Genomic DNA, 21,503 nt, shown 5'->3' on the forward strand with positions numbered 1-21,503 from the left:
TTTCACCTTAAAAATATGCTCCCTCATCTTGAAATCCCCCAGATGAGGGAAAAGACAGCTACTAGTCACCTTTTCTATACCCTTCATGATTTTATAAACCTCTGTAAGGTCACCCCTCAACCTCCAACACTCCAGTGAAACTAGTCCCAGCCTATCCAGCCTCTCCTTATAACTCAAATCATTCATTCCCAGCCACATCCTGATAGATCCTTTTCTGAACCCTCTCCAGCTTAATCATAACCTTCCTATACTGGACAACCTGAACTGGACACAGTACTCCAGAAGAGGCCTCAGCAATGTCCTCTATAACCTCAACATGATGTCCCAATTCCTATACTCAAAGGACTGAACATTGAAGGCAAGCGTGCTAAACGCCTTTTTAACCACCCTGACTATATATTTTTTAAAATTCCCCTTCCTGTGTAAAGAAACTGATTTTTTTTAAAATTCACTCATAGGATGTGGGCATCAGTGGCTGGCCAGCAATTATTGCCCGTCCCTATTTGCCCTTGAAAAAGAGTGGTGAGCTGCCTTCTTGAACCACTGCAGTCCATGTGCTTTAGGTTGACCCACAGTGCCATAGGGAGGAAATTTCAGGATTTTGACTCAGTGACAGTGAAAGAACAGCGATCTATTTCCAAGTCAGGATAGTGAGTGTCTTGGATGGGAACAAGCAGGTGGTGATGTTCCACTCAAAAGAACCTCAGTGTGGTAATTCTGAAGAAAAATCTTCTAAACAATGTAGTGGAGATTCAGCCATGCTGAAACATGTCATTCAAAATAATTAGTAGATTTTGCTCATTTGAAAAGAATTTTCCGTTGGTATCACCAAGGCTCTATTCATCATCAATGCTAACTTCACAGTGACATTTGTTTTATTTTTCTATGTTAAATTATGGGTAATAGAGATTCTTAACTACACTTCACAAATTGCTAAGTGCATCTTTATAGGTTTGATGATGTAACTTTGGTGAAAAGAAAGAGAATGAAGAATAAAAACACAAACGTGCATCATTATCGTGACTTTTATGACTCCAAAGCATTCTAAAGCACCTTATAGCCAAGGGATCGCTTGTGAAGTGTAGTTATTATTTCAATGTAGGAAACTCAGCAGCTAACTTATGTCCAGCAGGATTCCACAAACAGAATTGAGATAACGATCATATGTATGGACAGAAATTGCTAGAAACACTCAACAGGTCTGACAGCATCTGAGGAGAGAAAACAGAGTTAGCATTTTGGGTCCAGTGACCCTTCTTCAGGAACCTTCAGACCCTTCTGAAGAAGGGTCACTGGGCCTGAAACATTAACTCTGCTTTCTCTCCACAGATGCTGCCAGAGCTGCTGAGTTTCTCCAGCAATTTCTGTTTGTGTTTTCTGATTTCCAGCAACTGCAGTTCTTTGGGGAACTTTTTGATTAGATGTGATGTTTCTGTGATGCCAAAAAAGGTTCAAGAAGATTGCTCACCATCACTTTCTCAAGCACAACGAGGGTTGGTGATAAAAGATATCCCTGCCTGCAACACCCTCTTCGCATGAATGAATATTCAAAAAATTGGGTGATGTATATCATCCAAGATACCAGGGCAGCCGGTATGTTCTGTCTCCAGGTTGTGCATTGTTTATGTCATCCTAAAATTGAAGATGTGGCCTCAGTTTATTGTCTTATTTGAAAGAACAGCAGACCTGACAGTGCAGCACTCCCTCAGTACTGCACTATATTGTCAATAAGGATTGTGAAATGGGATCTCTGGAGTGCAACATACTGATTGAGAGGTTGGCAGCAGACTCACTAACTCAATTATCCTAACACAGGAACATGACACAGGACTATCTAATATTATCTTCTGATGTGATTTTGTTTTTTGTTAATTGGGCAGCTGGTATATAGGCCGAATCTCCAGGACATCAGCCGAAGAATTACTCCTGAAACAAGGATATGTTGGAGCTTTCCTTTTACGAGAGAGTGAGAGTTCGCCTGGAGAGTTCTCTATATCAGTAAAGTAAGTTACAATTTAGAGTGTAAATCATGTGTTAAGCAAAAGACAATTACAGAACAGCACATTTCACTGGAGTTCAACTGATGTGGCTTTTTGGAGTTGTCAGTTTCTTTTTATATTTTAGTTTTATTCAGAAAACTTGAGAAGGGAAGAAGGTCCATAAAACAGGGCACCTGAAATGTCAGCCTTCCTGCTCCTCTGATGCTGCTTGGCCTGCTGTGTTCATCCAGCTCTACACCTTGTTACCTCACCAAACTTGAAAGACTGGGAACTGTGCCGACGTAATGGTTTATAAATATTACATATATAGCCTGTATATTATGAGAGGAGGAAAAAGCTAATGGTGGGGGTGGGGTTAAGGAGTTTTGAGCTCTTTAAGAATGAGTTAAAGATAGCTAATTTTAACAATGAGTATTATAGAAGAATGATAGAAATACATGCACAGCACAGAAGAGGACCATTTAATCCATAATGCTTATTCTGGCTCCGTAAAATAGCTATCCATTTGGGTCAATGCCATTCTGATTCACAACTTGTAGTTTCATTATGGTTCTTCAAATCGCTTTCCTTTTCAAAGATACAATATATCCAATTGCGACAAAAAAATACCCAACACATCAATGGAATACTGGTGTCATTTGACAAACGCTATAAATGAGCCTCATCAAACTGATTAGTACATTGTATATTCATTTGAGAAGTTTGTTGTATAGCATCATCTCAGACTGAAATAAAATCCTGCACAGAGCAGTGTAAGGACACTAAATCAATCTTCAGCAAGGAAGAGTGACATACTTGCTTGTGATCTATTATGAAAAGATCATTTGTTCTTAACTTTGTTTCAATGACTTGTAATTTGAAACACAATTGTATCTTAGCACATTACGTGTTCCGTCTTGATCAGTGCTGAAGGGTGATATGCAATATCAGAACGTGGTAATAATTCTCTGGTCTCTCTTCTCACACTATCAAAGACTTGCATTTGTATAGTGCCTTTCCTTATCCCAGTATGTCACAAAGAACTTGACAGATGTTGTATTATTTTTGAAATGTAGCTGCTGTTGCAATGCAGAAAAGTGACAGCCAAATCGCACACATGAAGATTGCATAGACACTGATGCTTAATGACCAGATAATTTGATTTTAAGTTATGTTGATTGAGGGGTTAATATTGATCAGTGAGAATTTTGCTGCCCTCTTCCAGACATTGCAAGCCACCTGAAGGATGGTTAGGGCCTCATCGTTATCATTTCATTCAAAAGACAGCATCTCCAACTGTGCACCCCTCTGTGAGAGTATCACTTTAAGTTTTACACTCAGTGAGGGCTTGAACCAACAAAGCTTCTGACACAAAGGGGCAAGTATTACCTATGGGCTAATGAGATTCATACAAATCATGATAATGTGACTGATCACATGATTCTGACATTAGTAAGAGGGAAGATACCAATCTAAAATGAATATGTGGAGAGAGATCTTAATCATCGCACTAGAGAGCTGGATTAAGAACCCTACATTGTACTGATATAAATGAAGGATTGTTACAGTAGAAAGTCACCAATACCACACCACATGCCTGCTTTCTCATTAGACAGAGGCAACTGGTGATTGTTTAACCTGAGGGTTACCATGTCTCAAGCAAGAGGAGAGGTTGAGAAGGAGTCCTTCATGGTAACCTCAGCTGGTGCAGAAATTGAACTCACAGCTTTGGCATGATTCTGCATTGCAATCTCATTAATGTTGATTTTGCTTCGCGCACCTCCTGTGTAGTGCAACCTATATGCTTTACGCTGTCTGAGCACCCTATGATCTGCCTGTATTGCTCACAAATAAAGCTTTTCACTGTACTTGGGTACACATGACTACAATAAAGCAAATCAAAGGTTGACGGGGTGACCTGATCGAAGTTTATAAATTAAAATCAAACCAGCCAGCCATCTAGTCAAATGAGTTAACAGGACAGTGAATGAGGAGCTGAACACCCTTACTTCAAGATAAGGAGGAAGCAATCTCAGTGACAGTGTATATTGCAGACACCTACAGCCTGTGACACTCTGGATCGAGATCTGAATGTGTGCACAATAGTGTAGATGGCACCTCCATTTGACTCGAAGTACAAGATAAAGCACACCTACTGAACCATGAGTACTACAATATTGTTAATCCCTGATTGTTCAGGATACCTATTAACAAGGCCTAAAAATTTTCTTTTTTTTTTAAATTGATCTTATGAACTGTGGATAGTTTTTTCAGAGACTTCATAGTACTAATTTGAAAGGGTGTATTCAATGTTTAGGGTTAGCAGTGAGAAATTTTATTTCCATCCACTTAGCAGTGCTATTGACTATGCCAGCTGCCACACTAACAGGGTTAGGTAACATTGTGTGTTTTGCTGTAACTTGTAACGGAAGTTGTTCAAACTAATATTTATCTCCAGAACCATCTTAACTTGCATGTTCACACTTTGCTGAATTTTCAAACATATGGGTCGACTCTGAAATTTTAGCTTTAAATCTCCAGAGATCTGCTGATGGTTTATGCAAAGTTACACACATCCTCAACAGAGCTCTGGTGCAGGTGCTGTTGATGTGGTGGGTGTTAGCTGTCAGACTGTGTTTGTTTCAAACCCTTTAAGGTGGCATTGCTGACAGCAGACCTTCAGCTGTTCCACTTCCTGGAAGATAAGAAGAATATGTTCCCAATTGTATAGTGTCTTTCACATTCATAGGATGCGCCCAAAACAACTTGCCAAGGGTCCTTTGACAGCACTTTCCAAACCCGTAATCTCTAACATCTAGAAGGACAAGGGGCAGCAGGCGCATGGAAAATCTCCATCAGCTGCAAGTTCTTCTCCAAACCACAAACCATCCTGACTTGGAAATATATCACAGTTCCTTCAGTGTTGCTTGGTCAAAATGCTGGAACTTCCTGCCCCGTAGAACGTTGCTGTACCTGCTCCATGGGGACTGCAGTGGTTCAAGAAGGTGGCTCAGCACCAACTTCTCAAGGACAATTCAAGGTGAACCATAAATACTGGATTAGCCAGCAATGCCTATATCCTGTGAACAAATATTAAAACACGCATAGAATTAGTGAGTATACACAATACAGATACAAGTCTTTTAGCCCCATCAGATTATGGTGACACTTATGCCCCATTTGAGCTGCCTCCTATCCTTCCTCATATAACTGTCAACATTACTGTCAATTCCTTTCTCCATCATAACCTAAACCAGCTTTTTCTTAAATATATCCGTACTAGTCACCTTAAACACTTCCTGTGTTAGTGAGTTCCACATTCTCACCACCTCTCTGGGTAAAAGAAAATTCCTACAGCTTCTGAGCTTTGTTTGAAGTGACTTTAGTGATTGTTGCAATGTCAGAAATGAGATAATTTTAAATGAGGCAAGTACAGAGCAAGACCTCATAAATTTGAATGACTGGATTATCTTGCGTTTAGTGGTGTTAGTTGAGGGACAATTATTGGATAGAACATCATGGAAAATTTCTTAAAAACAGAAAGAACTGCAGATGCTGTAAATCAGGAACAAAAACAGAAGTTGCTGGAAAAGCTCAGCAGGTCTGACAGCATCTACGAAGAAAAAAAAAATCAGAGTTAACATTTTGCGTCCAGTTCTGAGGAAGGGACACCGGACCCGAAACATTAGCTCTGACTTTTTCTTCATTGATGCTGCCAGACCTGCTGAGCTTTTCCAGCAACTTCTGTTTTTGTTTGTGGAAAATTTCTCGCTGTTCTTCAAATCAGTGCCTTTGGTTTCTCTGGGTCCACCTGAGAACCTTTAATGTTTCATGTGAAAAAGAAAGTAGCTCACATAGTTCAGAGTTCCCTTAGTACTGCACTGAAATGCCAGCCCTCATGTTTAGACCTTGGGAATGGTACTTGAGTGCACAAACTAAAACTGTAATTTAAAGGAAGGAAATGGGGTGCATCCAGGACTTGACATTCTATGAAAACTATGGACATCTCTCCATTGTCAAAACAAGGGAGCCAGCAGTACGAAGAGAGCATGGAATACCTATCACAACCCGCAGTTGACTGAGCTTAGAATCCTACTGCAAAATGCCATGAGAGATGTGCGTTTCTCTCATATATTCGCCATTGTTACATGAACAGAGAGTTAAAAGTGGAGGAACAGAGTCACAGGTCTGGCTTACCAACAACTTGAATACACATGGTGTATTTTGACTGCTTTATTTCCAGTCTTGTGCAAGGAGTATATTTTGCATGGCTGGAGTTGGTTTCAAGATTTGCAAGTAGGTAAATACATTCGTGGAAGGTTCATATTTGAAACTCAAACTGTTTTGCTTATGTACTGTTTGATGAAGCCAACGCTGGGTTTACTTCCAGATCTTTATTAAGTTAGGTGTAACCAAGCACTCGGAATAGAATTATTTGACTATGTGAACCATGGCTCACATAGAATTAGCCGGTGTTCCCTCTGTTGCTTTCCAATGGATGTTGTTAAACTAGATACTAGGTGAATGAGATGTGACAGATCTGTAAATCAGTTGAACAGTTCCTGACACTGACTATTTCAGCTGATCCATTAGCTGTCCACTTTTTCTACAAGTGATTAAATTTGGTGTCTATTTTGCACTTCAAGATTGACATAGAGATCCCAGTCGGTTGGCTTAGAATTGGAATTAAATAATTGTTAAATTGTACCTATAATAAGACAAAATACAAAAACCATGAGTTAGGTGGTTCAGTGCCTCAATCATGGGGCCATTCCCTGAGCATTTACAATGTATTACCCATCCTACTGGAAATCACACTTAATCAAAGCAGATCATACAATGAGGTTATTAATTCAGAAAAAGGCAGCTATGTAATAACAAATTTTCCCCAAAAGATTGGACATTTCTGTTGATCTATAAGCTTAGCATAGATATTTGATTCTTAAAAGATTACACTTTTTCCCCAAAATGTATTTTTCATCCCTGCTTCTATCACTCATGTAGCTGAGATTTTCAGTTTAAATTATCCACAATCCTGTTTAGATATTGAATTACAAACTGCTAAATATTTCAGCCCTAAGTAATTGTAGTTGAGTTTCAAAACACTTGAATCAGCAACAATTATGCACTACATGCAATTATGCTCAACATCACTTTATTCCAGCTAGATTGTATTTAAATGCTTATTAAAATTCACAAACTTCAATTGAAATGCTTATTATTAGCAAAAATGCAACTGAATAATATTTAGGCTGTGGAGAATAGCCACATACAATGACTGGTGCAATAAAATTAACCTGACTGCCAGAAGAGAATTACAGTAATATTCTTGACAGAACAAATTAGTTCTTATAGAGCAAACGTTCAAAGAAGACCAAAAATTCCTTTCCTTCTGATTTGAATGATAAACCAAAAAAAAAAATTCTTTAGTTGTCCTCTATCATAATTTACTGGCTAACACATTACTTGTGTTCATGTTATGTTATTTATTTCACTGTTTTAATAAATCAATAGTGTTGTTATGAAGTCTAGTGTTGTTATGAAGTCTATAATACAATAGCTCATTACTGTTTACAATGGTCTGGATTTCTGGTTTGAGGAAAAGGAGAGGCTAAAGTCGCTCAGTGTTATCATGGTGGAAATCAGATAATGTCTGGCAGAGAAACCCTGCTCTGCCATATTTGCTATAAAAGTCTCCTGTAAAAAGACTCAATTTTGAGAAATATGTTTGATATATCTGCCCTCTGTAGAAGCTGTTAAATGCAAGGGCTAGAGCATTCAGGAGCAAATAACATTTTAACTGTGTTAAGTGATAACTAATGCCAAACATTCTCCCTGATCTGAAAATTTGATTATAAAAAGGCATGGAGTTATTTTGAACTTATTAAATGTTACAGATCTTCTTAAAAACAAATTTCTTTTAAACCAAAGTTATTTTGTTTCAATATTTTATCTGTATCTTTTCTTTCTGTCACTAAATCCATCCACTTTTCCCAACCTTTACTGTGTTTTCTATCCATGATCTAAATATAATTTATACTTCCTAGTTTAGACACAGCAGACAAGAATTTCATGGACTGATGGGGTCAGGGATTACAGGTACATAATTTTGTGTCACCAACCTGTCTGTCAATTCACCAACACCATCCCACCACTGCAACTTCAGGTCAGGATTTAGAACAGCTGTCTGTTCAGCGTGACAGGCAGTTAGTTAAACTCCGAAGAAAATAAGGGTATGAATCAGAAGTAAACTGGAATTTTCCTGGATTTGGCAACACTACAGCTCCCCAGAGAAAGCCACTCAACAACAGACCAGCCTAGCAGTCCAGGATAACTTTGAGGCCTCTCAACTGTTCACAGCTGCAAGCATAGGAAGCCTTTGCCTTTGTTGTAACATTGGTCTGGCAGCTGCAGCTCCCTTGGACTGCCCATTATGTCAACACATGAAGAGTACCTCAAAATAAGGAAAACCTTTCTTATTTAGAAAGGCAGCCTACAACTCCTTCCAGAGTCAAGAATCTTCTCTTGACCTCCAACTTCCAGACCTCACCTGTCATATTTAATTAAATGATTAATTGACCAATTGAGGGAGTATTGAGGTTGATTGGCTGCCACTTACACAGCATGAGGTTGGAATGTCCATTTGGTCCTCATGCCGGTGTCCCAATCCAAAGTGCAAACTCATCCCTTGCGGACCTGGTTTTCTTTCTGTTGAAGAATGGGTTTTACGTGAGTCAAATTCTCTCCCTAATAATCTGATGATCTCAAGGGCCTGGATTATCTTGCTCACAGATTCCCCAGATGTCCTATAGATGACACTGCACTGAAAGCTCGTAAAAACTGGGCTGCAGTTGGTAACATGAAAGATGAGTGCCATGCTTTCACTGCTGATTGTAAGACCCTGTCCATTGTCCCATTATTCAGCTATGGTACATTATCTGTGTTGGCCAGTTGTGACATTTGCATGATGTTTGGTACATTATGATAATTAAACAACACTGAGATATTTTAAAGTGTAAGATTCACTTGTTGTTAGCTTTTATGTTTGTTTGTTGCAATCCATAGGCTGAAATTTACATTTGCCTTGAAATTGTTGATCTCTTGCTAGATTTTTTTAAATTTCAAAATTATATTTTATTCACAAAAAATGTCTTTATATATGTACATAGTCACAAATGCAGTTCGGTTCTGTACAGTAGTATATAAAGGAAACAAACAAACATTGGTGATAACAAGAAATTTCTGAAGAAGGGTCGAGGCCCAAAACGTCAGCCTTCCTGCTCCTCTGATGCTGCTTGGCCTGCTGTGTTCATCCAGTTCTACACCTTGTTATCTCAGATTCTCCAGCATCTGCAGTTCCTACTATCTCTGAAACAAACATTGGTGTTTGACTCTATCCAAACAAACCAAAGGCATCTCTTACTTGAACCAGACTATATTTACATGCATTTGAGGCACTGGGAGTGTCTGATAAGTGAACAGACCCCGACTTAATTTCAGCAGGAAGACCGGAAATAGTGGTCTTTCCCCACTGCGACTTGACAGCAGATGCCTCAAGCTTTAATATGTCCCTCAGCACCTAGTCCTGTCCCTTGGAATGTGCCAGTCTGTAACACTCGGTCAAGGTCAACTCCTTGTTCTGGTTGCTATATTTTCCAGATTAACATACACTGATTGTGATTGTTCACTTGACCAAGGTTCTGTAGGACTGACAACAGTCACAGGACTATGTCTCAGTATGAGTGATTACCTTTGAATGACGAGGGAATGAACAAACAGAGCATTGGTAAATAATGTATATTGACTAGAAACACTACTGTTTAAATAAATAACAACAACTTTTTGGCAGGACAAGTTTAGAAAAGTGTTTAATCAACTCACGTACTAGATTTTTCAAAAGATACATGTGACATGTAAATGAGGACTCTCTGACCATGTACGAAATGTTTAGCTATCACATAAGATGGTTTTGATGGAAGGGCCAACTCACCCAAATGCTGCAATTTAAGAAATAAACCTAAAGTATTATTGTATTGCTTTAAAAGACTGTAAAATAACTTATTACAATTATAAATTTGGCTGTAAAGTTTAACTATTACATATCTTGTTGATTATAAATAGGATGCTACACCCAAGTATTTGCTAGATGTAATATTTTTGAGAGGTCATAGTTTTAAGCCAAGGGGTGGCAGATTTAAAACAGAGAGGAGAAGAAAATACTTCTGTCAAAAGGTGGTGTATCTGTGGAATTCACAACCTCAAAATACAATGGACACTGGGACAGAGAGTAAATTTAAGGAGGAGGTAGACAGATTTTTAATTAATTATGGCTTAAGGGTTATGTGGAATGAGCAGGAAAGTGGAGTTGAGGCCGAAATGAGATTAGCCATGATTGTATTAAATAGTAGAGCAGGCTCGAGGGATTAAATTACCTACTCCTGCTCCTAATTCATATGTGCTTACGTTTTTGATGGCGGCTTTATTTTTGCAATGATTGGAACAGCATAACAACTTTAGCTAAATGGTGAAGTCACTCTGTTTCCCTGCAGCACTACAAGGGTGTGCATTTTCAGTATCCACCCGGAGATGCACATCACAGAATTTATACTCACAAGGCTGTTGGCTATTTTTTCTGTTGAACTATTTGTCAGAAAACATTAGGCATTTTTCCAATATTGAAATGCATAGTACCAAAAAGTACAGTGTAACAAATCATTTTCATTGGACATTGTTGCTGCAAATTAAATATTTCAGAGTGTGTTGATCTAGCACTAGTCTCCGGAATGATTGATAATAAATAAATAAGATAAATACTGTAGACGTTGGTGTGTCTGCCGAGCTGGGAGGTTTGATAGCAGGCATTTCATCCCCTTAATAGGTGACATCCTCAGTGCTGTGGAGCCTCCTGTGAAGCACTGTTGTCTTGTGCCGGTTTGAATTTATATGGTTTGGTTTTTGCTGCTTCCGGTAGATATCAAACCTCCCAGCTCGACGAACACACCAACATCTACAACCAGGACCCGAGCTACAAATCTTCACTCAAACCCTGAATGAAAATACTAAATTGCAGGTTCATGCAGCACTCAACCCCACTTTCAGTTCCATCTTAAATGCAGCATGTTTTTAAAATGCTTCACACCAATTATAGCAAATTGAATTTGTATGGCATGTTTAATGTTGTAAAACATCTCAAGACTTATCACCAGAGTGTTATCAAAGAAAACTTGATGCCAAGCAAAATTTACAGAGAAATTGGTGCAGTCCTCAAGTGTAGAGAACAAGAAAAAGCTTGTTTTTGTTTACAAAACTAAACCTGTCAAAATAAGAGACTGAAGGACAAGTAAAATATTCCTGTAAAAGAAATTCCATAAAGTATAGGAAAAATGCAGTGCCAACAATTTACTTTTGTATCATACATTTATTTGAATAAAATGCATTGAGATGTTTCACAGAAGCATTAAGGTATGACACAATCTACATAAATCGATCAGATGAATTGGCCAAAAGCTTGGGCAAAAATCTAAGTTTTAAAGAATGTCTTAAAGGAGGAAAATGAGGGCAAAAGGTGGTGTGGTGCAGGGAGAGAATTTCAAAGGTTCAGCCTAGTCAACTGAAGGTGCAGCCACACTGATGAAGTGATTAAAATCAGGACACTATTAAAACAGAATATCGACTTTTACCTGCAAGGTAACACCTACAGTGGTCAAGCCGAGTGAAATGGGGATGTTAACTTCAGCAAGCAAAAATGCAAAAATGCTGAGAGGCTCTTTAAGTGGCACAGCAGCATTGTTCAGTATTTATCAGTAACCACAAAATGTGGGAGTACACCACAGGACCTGGTCTAGCTAACCTTTGAAACCTGTACCGAGTTAATCTAAAGCATTCAGCACAAATGAGTGAAGGAACAATAATTCTGGCTTGATCAGCAGAAGATGCTGACTACAGAACAGTTTCAATTCTGGGCTAGTTGTGCCTTGCATGTGAAGTTAACTCCACATAATTCTGCACCAATCACAGTGATGCTTGCAATGTCACACTAAACCCTGAAAAACATTGAGTGGTTTTCTGGCACAGACACTTAAATATCTCATGTATTGTTTCAGTACTGATCTTGTGATATTGTGTCTTTATTAAACCAAGAAACAAATATAATCCCTTGTTCATTACATTAAAAAAAACTTCCTGTCTTAGATTTGATAATTGAACATGATACAATAAGTGAAAGCTCACAGGAATACAAATTGTTCTGGTTTTTGAAGCCCTTAGCAGATCTGCACCTCAACTCTATCTATCTGCCCTTAGTCCAGGTCCCTTGATATCCTTACCTAAGAAAACTTATCAATTTTAGCCTTGGACATTATAATTGACCCAGTAAGTTCTCAATGAGGTTGCCAGAAAAGTATTTCAATTTTTTTATTGTTACCTGAGATTGGGCAGCACGGTGGCTCAGTGGTTAGCACTAGAGCCTCACAGCACCAGGGTCCCAGGTTTGATTCCAGCCTTGGGCGACTGGCCATGTGGAGTTTGCACATCCTCCCAGTGCCTGTATGGATTTCCTCCAATTTCTTCCCTCAGTCCACAAATGTACAGGTAAGGGTGGATTGGCCTTGTTAAATTGCCCATAGTGTGCAGGCTAGGTGGGTTAGCCACGAGAAATGCAGGGTTACAGGGATAGGATAGAGAATTGGGCCTGAGTAGGGTGCTCATCAGAGAGTTGGTGCAGATTTGATGGGCTGGATGGCCTATTTCAGTATTATAGAGATTCTATTATTCTAAGAAATGGGCAAGACCAGCACTTGTTGCCAGTTTCCAATGGTCCTTGAAGTGAGTGCCTTGTTGGGACATTTAGGAGTGAACCATGATGCTGTCGGTTTGGTGTCACATATAGGACAGACCAGAGAAGGATGGCAGACTTCCTTCCCATTAGTGAACCAAATGTATTTTTACAATCATCCATGACACTTGTCATAGTCACTAGGTTTATATTCCAGCTGCTATGGTGTGTTAAGAAGCTATGTTGCCAGATAATGAGCAGTAGCCTCTGGATTTATAGTCCACTTCCAGAATCACTGCTCCACCATCTTCCTTGGCACGCTCCAAGTTGGAGCAGAAATGAAATGTCTAAACTGGGGGAAGGCTGATTTCATTATCACCAGACAGAATCTGTCAAACGTAGACTGGCAGGAGTTACTGGCACGTAAGTTTACATTTGGAAAGTGGGAGTCTTTTAAAAGCAGTATTGTAAGAATTCAGGACCAATGTTTTCCTCTAAGAGTGAAGATCAAGGGCAGCAATTCCAGGGAACCCTGAATGTCAAGAGATATCAATAGTTTGATCAAGAAATAGAAGAAAGCATATGTCAGGTACAGTGCATTAAAAACAAGGAGGCCCATCAAAAGTATAGAGAGTGTGGGAGGTTACTTAAAAAGGAAATTAGGATGGTAAAGAAGGGCCATGAAATAATTTTGGCAGATGGGATCAAGGAAAACCCTAAGGCTTCTTATAAATATATTAACAGTAAGAGAACAAGTAGGGGAAGGGTAGGACCAACTAGAGACCAAATAGGCAGTCTGTATGTGGAGCCAGTGGACATGGGTGGGGTTTTAAATGAATACTTCTTATCTGTATTCACTTAAGAGAAAGACATTGTAGTGGGCATTTTAGTCGTGATGATGAGGTTCTAGAACATGTTAAGTCAGTAAGGAGGTGGTATTGCATGTTTTAACAGGCATACACGTGGACAATTCCTCAGATCCCGATGAGATGTATCCCAGGTTGCTATGGGAGGTGAAAGAGGAGATCGCTCATCCCCTGGCAGAGATATTTAACACTTCACTGGCAACAGGTGAAGTTCCAGATGACTGGAGGATAGCTAATGCAATTCCTTTGTTCAAGAAGGACAGCAGGGATAGACCAAGTACTTAGAGACCAGTTAGTCTGACGTCAGTGATAGGGAAATTATTGGAAAAACTTCTGAACTACAGGAACAGCCAATACTTGGAAAGGCAGCAATTGATTAGGGATAGATCAGGGATAGCCAGCATAGATTTGTTAGAGGAAGATCTGACTAATTTAGTTACATTTTTAAAAAGGTGACTAAGTATATTGATGAGGGTAGTGCAGTTGATGTGGTTTACATGGATTTTGGTAGGGTCTTTGACAAAGATCCACATAGAAGGCTGGTTCAAATGGTAAGAGCCAAAGGGATCCAAGGCAATTTGGAAAACTGGATCCAAAATTGGCTTACAGATAGGAGGCAAAGGTGACAGTTGTTTATGTAATTGGAAGCCTGTTTGACCAATGGTTATTGCAGGGTTTGGTGCTGGAACCTTTGCTGTTTGTTATGTACATTAATGATTTCGATGGGAATGTAAAAGATATTATTAGCAACTTTGTAGGTAACAGGGAAATTGGTGGTGTTCTTGATAGTAAGGAGGATGGAGTCAGGCTATGGTCTGATATTGATCAGCTGCTAAATTGGGCAGAGCTAGAGCAGATAAAATTTAATCCTGATAAGTGTGAGGTGATGCATTTTGGGAAGTCTACAAAGGGAAGGAAATACTCAATGAATGATAGGTCTATAGAGTTTACTGAGGAACAAAGGGACTTTGGTGTATAATGCATAGATCTCTGAAGGTGTCAGCACAGGTAGGCAGGGTGGTGGAGAAGGCATACGGGACGCTTGCCTTCATTAACCAGGGGGTAGAATATAGGAGAAAGAAAATCTTGTTACAACTTTATAAAACATTGATTAGGCCAAAGATGGGATACTGTGTGCAGTTGTGGTCACCGCATTATCAAAAGGAAGTGATTGCACTGGAGAAGGTGCAGAGGAGATTCACCAGGATGTTGTGTGGTATGAAAAGTCTCAGTTATGAGGAGAGACTGGATAGACTGGGTTTGTGTTCCTTGGAGCAGAGGAGGCTGAGGGGGGATCTGATTCTGGTGTACAAAATTATGAGAGATATAGACTGAGTCGAGCTGAGAATCTCTTCCTTGTGCCAGATGTGTCCAAGACCAGACAGCAGAAGTTTAAGGTGAGGAATAAGTGGTTTAGAGGAGACCTGAGAATGAATTTTCCACCCAGAGGGTTGTAGAAATGTGGAACATTCTGTCTGAGAGGGTTGTGGAGGTAGATACTCTCACAACATGTACGAAGTATCTGGATGAGTACTTAAAATGCCAGGGCATAGTGGGCTATGGAACAAGTGCAAATAAGTGGCATTAGGATAGCTTGGTGTTTGTTGGTCAGCACAGACTTAATGGGCTGAAGGGTCTGTATCTATGCTATGTAACAAACAATACTCTTAGACCTTTGGATTGAAGGTCACTCAAAATTTATAGATATGTAAATTTCAATGCGTGAGAAATTCCAAGAGCATGTGAATATGCTTGAATTTCACCAAATTTGGAACATTAATTTATCAGTAATATTTGATAATTGTTTTTATACCTGGTGAAGCCAAAAGATTTTGCACAAAGCATAGATTAAAACTGAAAAAAGAAAATTTTTGAAACATAATATTTCTTTTTTAGGTGTTTCTGAATTCCATTCTTCTTTCCTTCTCTTTGTTTTACTTTCTATAAGTGATTGGAAAATGCATTAATTATTCAAATTTACACTTTGCTTTACACTCTGTGTGTCTCATTAAGGATTCTTCAGTTTGATTGTCAAGAACGCACATGTCTCATTAAGGATTCTTCAGTTTGATTGTTAAGAATGCACACTTGTACTGTTCACACAGTTATATGATTTCCTGCAGAGGCACCTTCTACAATTTTCTACAAATTCCAGTGCAATATCCAACAGGAAATCTGTGGGAAAGTGAAAGAGTAATAATAGTGGGTACTTTTCATTCACCCCTAAGTGTAAAATCTGGTTGTAAGTTATTTCTGGAAATATTAAAAACTGACATTATGCGATAGGACTTACTACAGGCTTCTTTCTGAACCCCACAGTCGAATTCAAATGTGGGTGAGAAGTTCTCATTTAAACTGTCGCTCAAGGTGATTTTCACCATCATAGCCAGAGGGCAGGCTCACTCTCTATTTAAGAATGGTCTATGGGCTCTTAATGCTGCAGGGCCAATTGGAGGCCTCCAGCTTGCAAGCAGCAGCATGATGCTATGGCCAACAGATGGGGAAGAGGATGTTTCAGTATGGCTTTTGCAGTCGTCTCACTATTGTGGGTGGGTGGCCTCTTCTGGGCAGTCTGTAGGCACTGTTGCACCCCTGCCCCCTCTACCTGCCCAGTCCATCGCCAGCATGCTGACTTTGGGCAGCTAAATTGGCTCCTGCCACCTCCAGGAACCTGGAGACTATTTGGAAAGTTTTAATCACCCTTTGATAACATGCCTTACTAGGACCCTGGGGAACCAGCATCCAGACCCAAGTTTGCTTCTCTTCCTGGGCTCAGAGCAGACTCCAAAATCAATACTGGGTATGAAAGTTTACATTGGTACAATTGTATTATGATAAGTGACAAAGGATAAAATCCTACCATTTTGTATGAATAGAAAAGAGTGTTCCACGTCATATATTTCTCAGACCAAATCTTACAATAGGTAAGGGTGACTCTCTTGTTTTAATGCTTTGCATTATTAAGTCTTCTTTTAATTAACAATTTAATGGAAATTATGACCGGCACTACATGTTGTTCTAAATGACATACTTAGCCACCGCCCTCTCTATTTCATCACATGATCATAGACAGGGTTAATTAAGAAATCCTTTAAAATTTCCCCTTTTCATTAGACCCCGCTTTATGTGTTTACCTAAGTCAATAATTCTGTATAAGGAAGTAAAAGCAGTCTACACGTCTGGGCTAAGTAGCAGCCAAGTCTGCCTGCAGTAATGTATTGTACTGTGCTCTTTTCTTTCCAATATGAAAGAGTTTGCTCTTTTTATACACCAGCTATCCTCCTGAAAAGGATCTAATTTTGTTGCTTCTTTTGAAGGTCACCATGGTTTCATACATTTAAGTGCTACTTCAGTTAATTACGTAATTTTGAGACCTTATCACTTGCAACTATGCCAGACCACTAGAGAATTGTGTACTTCCATTTTCAGGAATTTCAAACCAAGATGAAAGTTCTCCCTTGCCCAATTATAAAACAGAAGAGCATATGAACTAAGAGCAGGAGTAGGCAATTCAACTCCTCCAGCCTGCTCCGCCATGTAATATAATCATGGTTGATTTCATCTTGGCCTCAATTCCACTTTCCTGCTCACTCCCCATAATGCTTTAACCCATTACCAATTAAAAATCAGTTTCCTCCTTAAATTTATTCAGTGTCCCAGTGTCCACTGTCCTCAGTAGTAGTGAATTGTACAGATCCATGACCCTTTGAGAGAAGTAATTCCTGCTCATCTCCGTTTTGAACCTGCCAACCCTTAGCCTAAAACTATGACCTCTCATTCTAGATTGTGTCATAGGGGGAAACATCCACTCTGCGTCTACTTTATCAATTCCCTCAATTAAACCTCTCATTCTTTTAAACTCTGGTGATTTTGGTCCAAATTATTCAATCACTCCTCATAAGACAAGCTTTTCATCTCTGAAATCTAATGAACCTTCTCTGAAGTGCTCCCATACAACGACATCCTTCCTCAAGTAAAGGGACCAAAACTGTACATCTAAAAACAAAACATGTTCAAGTGTAGAGTTCAATTCCAAAATTCTTCTCCATTTAGCAATCTCAGTTAAAGGCCAGTAGGTGTATTGTCATTGTATACTGCCATGGAAGTGGGTGTTGTTGTCAAGGTTAGGGTAAGAAATATTATTGGAGGGATTAGTTTGGACCCATTATATTTTGCCAAACGGCAGTTGAAGTTCACGATGCAAGTATTCCAATAAAATTGAGACATTCTGCATGTTAGTGAGCCAAAAAACAAAACACGGTTAAATTAAAATCTCTCCGTCAGTGATCATTAGGTGTTGGGTTATGAACGTTGTGTAAGAGAAAGCAAAAGGGAAATGTTGACACTACTTTTCAAGGTTGGAGTTGAATCCTGGCCAAAAGGTGAAGTGGCTGGGTTATGGCCCTACTTATCCACCCAATCCAGTAAATAATTTGCTCAACACAGACATAGAGAATCAACTCATCAAATGATGATTTCCCAACGTACAAGGCCAGCCCTGATTTTCACTTCCTCCACCCAGTGGAGACAAATACAATTAACTTTCTTGGGGCCCAGTGACTAAAATGGACTAGGGTCCCACGTTAACACCTAGGCAAAGGAGTTAACATTCTCCAATGATTATTATGAAAGATCCTGATTATTCCACTATCAATGCAAGGTCTTTAATCTTAATTAAACCATGATGTACATTATATAAACTCTAATGTTGCATGAACATAAATTGTCAAAGTTGTACTTTATCCTGTCAAGATCAAAACTGCTTTAGCCAACTTTAAGGCTAATGTCTTCAAACAATTCAGTTTGCCAGGCACTGACTCATATCATTCTGCTGTTTATGTTAAAGTAATCCAATTTAACTCTTCAGTTAAGTGTCTCCACACTTTGTATCTGGATCCGATAGAAGTTAAAACCATTATGTTATATTGAATAATTGAGTCATTTCACTTCAAAAGGAGTTGACAGAGCTACCATTCCTCTCCATCACCAGCTCCCCAACCACCCTGCAACCGCGCCCCCCACCTCCCCCCCCGCCCCCACCAACCGAGTTTCAGTCGTTGAATGTTTATAGGTTTGAAGTAGACAAAGCCACTCATTGGGCACAGTTCTGACATGTTGGATAACATTGGTTATTGCTTACTCAAACAACAGATGTGTTGATAAACTATGAAGAAAGGTTTGACTTTTGAATGACTCAGAACATTTCAACTCCAAAATTATTGCAAGATTTTCTTCAATACCTCATATACTAACAAAAACAAGTGTAGAAAGAATGCCTTTTAAGAAGCAAGGTCAAACTTGAATTAGCACCAGACTTATAACCAAAACACATTCAGCTGTTAATTATGCTGAAGCACCAAGGACAGTCATTATTTTTCAATATCCTCCTACAATTTGCATAGCAGTACTTCCTTGAAACCAAGAGTGGATAAAAAATAATTTGGAACAAGGAATATGTCTTCGGTGCTTAAATGTAATTAACAGCTGAATATATTTCGATTATATATTTGGTATTAACTCTGACCTTGCTGCAAAATGGGGAACTGTTCTGTGTTTTTTTTGTTTTGCTTTTATATGATGTAAAGGGGATAAATGTAAAATCTTGCATTGAATACTGCAAATGCTGGATCTCTGAAATGAATGTGGAGAGTGCTGAAGAAACTCAGCAGGCTTGGCAGTATCTGTGGAGGGAGAAACAGAGTTAATATTTTGAGTCTGATTTGACTCTTCTTCAGAACTGAAAGTTTTGGAAAATGAGGCCTAGTTCCTCAAGCCTGCAGATGAAGCAGCATTTGACTTGTACATCTTTAATATTGTCTACTGTGTTTGCTGCTCGCAAAGCTGCCTTCTTTGTGTTGGCGTGACCCCAATCTCCCAGCTGCTCACTATTAAAACCCCTCCCGATCATGCTCACATTTCTGTCCTGGGCCTACTGCAGTGTTTCTACAAAGCACTATCCAAGCTTGAGGAACAACACCTCATTTTTCACTTAGGCACTTTATGGTCTCTAGGTCTCAGTATTGAATTCCATGACATTGGAAAGTGATCACATGATGTCGGTTCTCCATTTTTCTTACATTTCCCTCCCCATCCCTCCAACAGCCTTGCCTTGTTTGTGTCTTGTTTACTTTGCTGTCAGTAGACAGGACCTATTCTCTCCATTTCTGACCTTAATTTATACCCATTTTACATCTCTTTTTCTCTTCCACTGCTATTAACAACCCCTTTATCTTTTGCACTGGGTCTCCTCACCATCTGCCCTTTGCTCCTCCTCTTTCTCTGTCAAACATATATAAAAACATTTACCAACATCTTTTAGTTCTGAAGAAGAAATTAGAAGAAATGTTAAAATTTTGCAATGATTGAATAGCGCTATGGTTGTCAGTCATTCGTGCGACAAAGCTCTCTTAGTAGTTTATAAATGTATCGATGGCTTAAGAAATAATAATCAAAAGCTCAGCAAATTAACAGATGGTAGTAATGCATTTGGTTATTAGAGTTTGAACCCATAAACACTCAAGGATTTGATTTATTATCACATGTACCTAAGTACGGTGAATAGTTTTGTTTTGTATGCAGTATAAGCAGGTCATAACAAAGAAGGACATGCAGATGGTGCTTAGACAGAACGAGGCATACAGTGTTATGGGTGCACAGGAGGTGCACAAAAGCAAGATTAGATTTGAATTTCAGCAGTCTAATAACAGTGGGGAAGAAGCTATTCTTAAACCTGTTGGTACGTGTGCTTAAGCTTCTGTATCTTATGTCTGACGAAAGAGGTTGGACAAGAGTATTACTTGGATAGGAAAAGTCTTTGATGATGTTGGCAGCTTTTCCACAGCAACGAGAAGTGTAGACGGAGCCCATGGGTGAGAGTTTGGCTTGCTTGATGGTTTGTGCTGTGTAAACTCGGGGTAGGTAGAGCAGAGCAGGGAACTACTGAATGGTGGACTCCTATTAGTTGTTAACAAAATTTATTTGGTCTTTTGGAAGTGAGATGACTCCATTCATTATTGTACAGTGTTATATAATGGCCCAACCTACATCAGAGCAGCACTATATTAGCTTGTCTGCGTTGGTGGTCCTTTTTCCTTGGAATCATTACATAAAAGCCCTGCCAGAGCATATATTCCAAGCTGACACTTGTTCATTGACTCCCAGCCAAAGTATATTCTGTCCATAAAAAATAAAATGAATGAACTGCGGATGCTGGAAATCAGAAACAAAATCAGAAATTGTTGGAAAAACTCTTTACAACAGATCTGAAGACGAGTCATTGGATCCAAAACTTCAGCTCTGCTTTCTCTCCACAAATGCTGTCAGACCCACTGAGATTTCCCAGCAATTTCTCTTTTTATATTCTATCTATGGCTGATTATTTCATTGTTAGCTAATTCTGTGGCTAGGTATTTAAAATTGCCAGAATTGTGAAATGGTGTATATGAAAATTAAGGCTAACGAATGATGCAATGTATAAAATTATAGCTGGCACTTTTCCCCATTCTGACATCACTTTCCTTTAATCAGGATCCAAGAGTAATTCAGATTTTAATGAAATGCACAGCTTCACATATTCACCTGCAATCCTAATACACAGAATGGCAACAACTTTTTGCTGAAATTCATGGGATTTCGATTTACTTAAATATGGTTGGTGGCTTTGGCATCTTGTAGTACACAGAACACATTTCGTTAATCTATCAGTATGTAGGAACATAGCAGTATAGAACTTTGAAGCAGGAGTAGGCCATTCAGTCCTTCAAGTCTATACTGTTCATCCCATTCAATAAGGTCAAAGCTGATCTGGTTGTGGTTTCAATTCCATCTTCCTGTTTTCTTCCTTACCCCAATAACCCTTCAGTTCCCTGTTTATTAAAATTCTAA

General features: G+C 39.1%; 1 protein-coding gene across 1 annotated transcript in view; it reads left to right on the plus strand.

Annotated features, from left to right (window-relative positions):
* LOC109920905 (GRB2 related adaptor protein) overlaps window positions 1-21,503 on the plus strand; it is a 52,395-nt gene that overhangs the window by 13,830 nt on the left and 17,062 nt on the right. Inside the window, exon 3 of the mRNA XM_020520965.2 lies at window positions 1,881-2,003. Coding sequence (XP_020376554.1) covers window positions 1,881-2,003 — 123 coding nt within the window. The remainder of the gene's footprint in view (window positions 1-1,880; window positions 2,004-21,503) is intronic.

This window comes from Rhincodon typus, chromosome 21 (genome assembly GCF_021869965.1).
Source record: "Rhincodon typus isolate 14 chromosome 21, sRhiTyp1.1, whole genome shotgun sequence".
Classification (NCBI taxonomy): Eukaryota; Metazoa; Chordata; class Chondrichthyes; order Orectolobiformes; family Rhincodontidae; genus Rhincodon; species Rhincodon typus.